We start from the raw sequence: 7,500 nt of genomic DNA, 5'->3' as shown, positions 1-7,500 counted from the left end.
ATACACTGAATACCCCGAATACCCTGAATACCCCGAATACCCCGAATACCCTGAATACCCTGAATACACTTAATACACTGAATACATACCCTGAATACACTGAATACCCTGAATACACTGAATACACTGAATACCCTGAATACCCTGAATACTCTGAATACACTGAATACCCTGAATACATACTCTGAATACCCTGAATACATACTCTGAATACCCTGAATACACTTAATACCCTGAATACACTTAATACACTGAATACATACCCTGAATACCCTGAATACACTGAATACATACACTGAATACCCTGAATACCCTGAATACCCTGAATACCCTGAATACTCTGAATACCCTGAATACACTTAATACACTGAATACATACCCTGAATACACTGAATACCCTGAATACTCTGAATACCCTGAATACACTTAATACACTGAATACATACCCTGAATACACTGAATACCCTGAATACACTTAATACATACCCTGAATACCCTGAATACACTGAATACATACACTGAATACCCTGAATACCCTGAATACCCTGAATACCCTGAATACTCTGAATACCCTGAATACACTTAATACACTGAATACATACCCTGAATACCCTGAATACACTGAATACATACACTGAATACCCTGAATACCCTGAATACCCTGAATACATACCCTGAATACCCTGAATACACTGAATACCCTGAATACACTGAATACACTGAATACATACCCTGAATACCCTGAATACACTGAATACCCTGAATACCCTGAATACACTGAATACATACCCTGAATACCCTGAATACACTGAATACCCTGAATACACTGAATACATACCCTGAATACCCTGAATACACTGAATACATACCCTGAATACCCTGAATACACTGAATACCCTGAATACACTGAATACACTGAATACCCTGAATACCCTGAATACACTGAATACACTGAATGCCCTGAATACCCTAAATACCCTGAATACACTGAATACACTGAATACCCTAAATACACTGAATACCATGAATACACTGAATACCCTGAATACACTGAATACCCTAAATACCCTGAATACCCTGAATACACTGAATACACTGAATACACTGAATACCCTGAATACACTGAATACACTGAATACCCTAAATACCCTGAATACCCTGAATACACTGAATACACTGAATACATTGAATACACTGAATACCCTGAATACCCTGAATACATACCCTGAATACCCTGAATACATACCCTGAATACCCTGAATACACTGAATACCCTGAATACACTGAATACCCTGAATACCCTGAATACACTGAATACACTGAATTCCCTGAATACCATAAATACCCTGAATACACTGAATACACTGAATACCCTGAATACACTGAATACCCTGAATACACTGAATACCCTAAATACCCTGAATACCCTGAATACACTGAATACACTGAATACCCTGAATACACTGAATACCCTGAATACACTGAATACACTGCATACACTGAATAAACTGTATACCCTGAATACACTGAATACACTGAATACCCTGAATACACTGAATACCCTGAATACCCTGAATACCCTGAATACATACCCTGAATACACTGAATACCCTGAATACACTGAATACACCGAATACACTGAATACCCTAAATACCCTGAATACACTGAATACCCTAAATACCCTAAATACCCTGAATACACTGAATACACTGAATACCCTAAATACCCTGAATACACTGAATACACTGAATACACTGAATACACTGAATACACTGAATACACTGAATACCCTGAATACACTGAATACCCTGAATACACTGAATACCCTAAATACCCTGAATACCCTGAATACACTGAATACACTGAATACCCTGAATACACTGAATACCCTGAATACACTGAATACACTGCATACACTGAATAAACTGTATACCCTGAATACACTGAATACACTGAATACCCTGAATACACTGAATACCCTGAATACCCTGAATACCCTGAATACATACCCTGAATACACTGAATACCCTGAATACACTGAATACACCGAATACCCTGAATACCCTGAATACCCTGAATACATACCCTGAATACCCTGAATACACTGAATACCCTGTATACCCTGAATACACTGAATACACCGAATACCCTGAATACACTGAATACATACCCTGAATACCCTGAATACACTGAATACCCTGAATACCCTGAATACACTGAATACATACCCTGAATACCCTGAATACACTGAATACCCTGAATACACTGAATACACTGAATACCCTGAATACCCTGAATACACTGAATACACTGAATGCCCTGAATACCCTAAATACCCTGAATACACTGAATACACTGAATACCCTGAATACACTGAATACCCTGAATACACTGAATACCCTGAATACACTGAATACCCTAAATACCCTGAATACCCTGAATACACTGAATACACTGAATACCCTGAATACCCTGAATACCCTGAATACCCTGAATACACTGAATACACTCTTGATGTCTCTCTTGTCTCTTGTTATCTCTTGATGTCTCTCTTGATGTCTCTCTTGTCTCTCTTGTCTCTTGATGTCTCTCTTGACATCTCTCTTGTCTCTTGATGTCTCCCTCGTCTCTCTTGTCTCTTGATGTCTCTCTTGTCTCTTGATGTCTCTCTTGATGTCTCTCTTGTCTCTCTTGTCTCTCTTGTCTCTTGATGTCTCTCTTGTCTCTTGATGTCTCTCTTGTCTCTTGATGTCTCTCTTGATGTCTCTTGATGTCTCTCTTGTCTCTTGATGTCTCTCTTGTCTCTTGTCTCTCAGGTCTGGCCCGCTCTCAGTCTGTCCCCGGTCTGGTTCTGTCCTCTCAGGTTGTGACTCTGTGGTACCGCCCCCCCCGACGTCCTGCTGGGGAACACAGAGTACTGCAGCAGCCTGGACGTCTGGTACATATCCCTGACCCCGGCAGAGACCCTCCCCGGACCCCGTCCCACACTGACCCTGCTGGAGACCCTCCCCGGTCCCCCACCCTGACCCTGCTGGAGACCCTCCCCGGTCCCCCACCCTGACCCTGCTAGAGACCCTCCCCGGTCCCCCACCCTGACCCTGCTAGAGACCCTCCCCGGTCCCCCACCCTGACCCTGCTAGAGACCCTCCCCGGTCCCCCACCCTGACCCTGCTAGAGACCCTCCCCGGCCCCCCACCCTGACCCTGCTAGAGACCCTCCCCGGTCCCCCACCCTGACCCTGCTAGAGACCCTCCCCGGTCCCCCACACTGACCCTGATGGAGACCCTCCCCATCACACTGACCCTGCTGGAGACCCTCCCCGGTCCCCCACCCTGACCCTGCTGGAGACCCTCCCCATCACACTGACCCTGCTAGAGACCCTCCCCGGTCCCCCACACTGACCCTGATGGAGACCCTCCCCATCACACTGACCCTGATGGAGACCCTCCCCATCACACTGACCCTGCTAGAGACCCTCCCCGGTCCCCCACCCTGACCCTGCTAGAGACCCTCCCCGGTCCCCCACCCTGACCCTGCTAGAGACCCTCCCCATCACACTGACCCTGATGGAGACCCTCCCCGGTCCCCCACACTGACCCTGATGGAGACCCTCCCCATCACACTGACCCTGCTAGAGACCCTCCCCGGTACCCTGACCCTGCTAGAGACCCTCCCCATCACACTGACCCTGATGGAGACCCTCCCCGGTCCCCCACCCTGACCCTGCTAGAGACCCTCCCCGGTCCCCCACACTGACCCTGCTGGAGACCCTCCCCGGTCCCCCACACTGACCCTGCTAGAGACCCTCCCCATCACACTGACCCTGCTAGAGACCCTCCCCGGTCCCTGACCCTGCTAGAGACCCTCCCCGGTCCCCCACACTGACCCTGCTGGAGACCCTCCCCGGTCCCCCACACTGACCCTGCTAGAGACCCTCCCCATCACACTGACCCTGCTGGAGACCCTCCCCATCACACTGACCCTGCTGGAGACCCTCCCCATCACACTGACCCTGCTGGAGACCCTCCCCATCACACTGACCCTGCTGGAGACCCTCCCCATCACACTGACCCTGCTAGAGACCCTCCCCGGACCCCATCCTGTCATGTTCACAGCTACAGCTGATACCTTTGTTAGCATGCTACTCTCAGGTTGGAGGAGGACATTCAGGCCCTTTCTCATTTCATCAAATCCCCCTCCTCGACTCCTCGACTCCTCGACTCCTCGACTCCTCGACTCCTCGGTCCTCCGGTAGTGACCTGGAAATGAATTTCAGCGCGCCATGTTGAAGGACATCTCATTTCTCTAAATGCACTTCGAGGAGAGAGGATCGAGCGTCGAGGAGGCTCTCTGGAGGAGCTCTAACCGAGGAGAGAGGAGAGAGCAGAGAGTAGAATACATACAGGCCGACTCTCTCTGCTGGAGTTTAGAGATATCTACAAACTAAGAGTCCATGTTTCCAACACCATTCAGTGCTTCAATAAAATACACCACGGCTGCAGCCTGATTTAGGAGCTGTGTGTGGTGTGTGTGTGTGTGTGTGTGTGTGTGTGTGTGTGTGGTGTGTGTGTGTGTGTGTGTGTGTGTGTGTGTGTGTGTGGTACAGTGTGTGTGTGTGTGTGTGTGTGTGTGTGTGTGTGTGTGTGGTACAGTGTGTAGCTGTGTGTGGTGTGTGTGTGTAGGTGTGTGTGTGTGTGTGTGTGTGTGTGTGTGTGTGTGGTGTGTGTGTGTGTGTGTGTGGTACAGTGTGTGTGTGGTGTGGTGTGTGTGTGTGTGTGTGTGTTGTGTTGTGTGTGTGTGTGTGTGGTGTGTGTGTGTGTGTGTGTGTGTGTGTGTGTGTGTGTGTGTGTGTGTGTGTTGGTACAGTGTGTGTGTGTGGTGTGTGTGTGTGTGTAGGTGTGTTGTGTGGTGATGTGTGTGTGTGTGTTGTGTGTGTGTGTGTGTGTGGTACAGTGTGTGTTGTGTGGTGTGTGTGTGTGTGTGGTGTGTGGTGGTGTGTGTGGTACAGTGTGTAGGTGTGTGTGTGTGTGTGGTACAGTGTGTGTGTGTGTGTGTGTGTGTGTGTGTGTGGTACAGCGTGTAGGTGTGTGTGGTACAGTGTGTGTGTGTGTGTGTGTGTGTGTGTGTGGTGTGGTACAGTGTGTGTGTGTGTGTGTGTGTGTGTGTGGTACAGTGTGTGTGTGTGTGTGGTACAGTGTGTGTGTGTGTGGTACAGTGTGTGTGTGTGTGTGTGTGTGTGGTACAGTGTGTGTGTGTGTGTGGTACAGTGTGTGTGTGTGTGTGTGTGTGGTACAGTGTGTGTGTGTGTGTGGTACAGTGTGTGTGTGTGTGTGTGTGGTACAGTGTGTGTGTGTGTGGTGTGTGTGTTGGTGTGGTGTGTGTGTGTGTGGTACAGTGTGTGTGTGTGGTGTGTGTGTGGTACAGTGTGTGTGTGTGTGTGTGTGTGTGTGTGTGTGTGTGTGTGTGTGTGTGTGTGTGTGTGTGTGTGTGTGGTACAGTGTGTGTGTAGATGCAGCGGACAGACAGGTCAGCTGGTTTGGTTTCCTCTGCTTACTTGTAAGCGACCAGAGGGGGGGGGGGGGTCCAGTCTCTGGTAGTGTTACGAGTTATGAGAGCTCTGTTTGATTCTGAAATTGTATTTATATAAATATACACACATATATATGTGTGTGTATATTTATATAAATATACACACATATATATGTGTGTGTGCGTGTCCGCATCTGCAGCCTGTTATCGTCTCATGACCCGCCCTGTGAATGAATCAAAGTAGATATAGAAGTCATCATGAACACACGTGTCCTCAGACAGAGGCTGAGCCTCCTGTCATCACTAATGGACGTCTCTTTAAGATGACCGCTCAGAGGAGAGGAGTTCTCCTTCCTCTCACCGCCTGCTGCTTCCCCTCCTCTCTCCTCGATTCCCCTCCTCGGCTCCTCCGCTCGCATCTCCTGTGGGCGGGACTACGTATCGAGGATAGGAGTCGAGGATAGGAGTCGAGGATAGGAGTCGAGGATAGGAGTCGAGGATAGGAGTCGAGGATAGGAGTCGAGGAGGGGAGTCGAGAAATGAGAAAGGGCCTCAGTGTCTTCTCAACAGAAACATGTTGTTGTTGTTGTTGTTGTTGTTGTTGTTGTTGTTGTTGTTGTCTGTGACGGAGAGGCTTCTAACCCAGCTGTGTCCTCTCAGGAGTGCAGGGTGTATCTTTGTGGAGATGCTGCAGGGTGCGCCGGCATTCCCCGGAGCCTCGGACCAGAGCGCGCAGCTGCAGCACATCTGGACGGTACAATAACAGTATCAACTGATTGTTTGTATTGTTGTTATTGTTGGTGTTATTGATGCTTCCCCCTGCAGGTGCTGGGCGTCCCGTCTGAGCTCAGCTGGCCTGGAGTCACTCGGCTGCCGCACTTCCACCCAGGTGCGCAGCTCTCTGATATTATAATACATACATGTATATATTATAATATCCAAGATGTCTGTAGCGTGTTTGCTTTGTCTCCTCAGAGCGGCTCCCGCCCTCTCGGCCCAAGCAGCTTCACAACGTCTGGAAACGGTTCGGAAATACTCATATACCAACACTCAAGAAGTGCAGACGAACTCAAATATATAGCCAGTGTGTTAGCAGTTAGCGTGTTAGCGTGCTGTCGTCTGATAACCAGTGTGTTAGCAGTTAGCGTGTTAGCGTGCTGTAGTCTGATAACCAGTGTGTTAGCAGTTAGCGTGTTAGCGTGCTGTCGTCTGATAACCAGTGTGTTAGCAGTTAGCGTGTTAGCGTGCTGTCGTCTGATAACCAGTGTGTTAGCAGTTAGCATGTTAGCGTGCTGTCGTCTGATAACCAGTGTGTTAGCAGTTAGCATGTTAGCGTGCTGTAGTCTGATAACCAGTGTGTTAGCAGTTAGCGTGTTAGCGTGCTGTAGTCTGATAACCAGTGTGTTAGCAGTTAGCGTGTTAGCGTGCTGTAGTCTGATAACCAGTGTGTTAGCAGTTAGCGTGTTAGCGTGCTGTCGTCTGATAACCAGTGTGTTAGCAGTTAGCGTGCTGTAGTCTGATAACCAGTGTGTTAGCAGTTAGCGTGTTAGCGTGCTGTCGTCTGATAACCAGTGTGTTAGCAGTTAGCGTGTTGTAGTCTGATAACCAGTGTGTTAGCAGTTAGCGTGTTAGCGTGCTGTAGTCTGATAACCAGTGTGTTAGCAGTTAGCGTGTGTTAGCGTGCTGTAGTCTGATAACCAGTGTGTTAGCAGTTAGCGTGCTGTAGTCTGATAACCAGTGTGTTAGCAGTTAGCGTGTTAGCGTGCTGTAGTCTGATAACCAGTGTGTTAGCAGTTAGCGTGTTAGCGTGCTGTAGTCTGATAACCAGTGTGTTAGCATGGTAGCAGTTAGCATGTTAGCGTGCGTCGTCTGATAACCAGTGTGTTAGCAGTTAGCGCGCTGTCGTCTGATAACCAGTGTTTAGCAGTAGCGTGCTGTCGTTGATAACCAGTGTGTTAGCAGTTAGCGTG

At 48.4% G+C, this 7,500-nt stretch overlaps 1 protein-coding gene across 1 annotated transcript in view; it reads left to right on the top strand.

Moving 5' to 3' along the window:
- The window catches only part of LOC117440708 (cyclin-dependent kinase 15-like), a gene marked incomplete at its 3' end in the record, with an annotated part of 13,070 nt that extends 6,483 nt beyond the window's left edge, over positions 1-6,587 (top strand). Inside the window, 5 exon segments of the mRNA XM_034076941.1 lie at positions 2,818-2,885; positions 2,887-2,939; positions 6,191-6,284; positions 6,356-6,419; positions 6,506-6,587. Coding sequence (XP_033932832.1) covers positions 2,818-2,885; positions 2,887-2,939; positions 6,191-6,284; positions 6,356-6,419; positions 6,506-6,587 — 361 coding nt within the window.
- Positions 6,588-7,500: the final 913 nt, after the last annotated feature.

The sequence above is a fragment of the Pseudochaenichthys georgianus genome, unplaced genomic scaffold (assembly GCF_902827115.2).
Source record: "Pseudochaenichthys georgianus unplaced genomic scaffold, fPseGeo1.2 scaffold_1140_arrow_ctg1, whole genome shotgun sequence".
In the NCBI taxonomy this organism is placed as follows: Eukaryota; Metazoa; Chordata; class Actinopteri; order Perciformes; family Channichthyidae; genus Pseudochaenichthys; species Pseudochaenichthys georgianus.
Note: the sequence above shows the minus strand (reverse complement) of the source record. Positions and strands in the feature narration are given on the sequence as shown.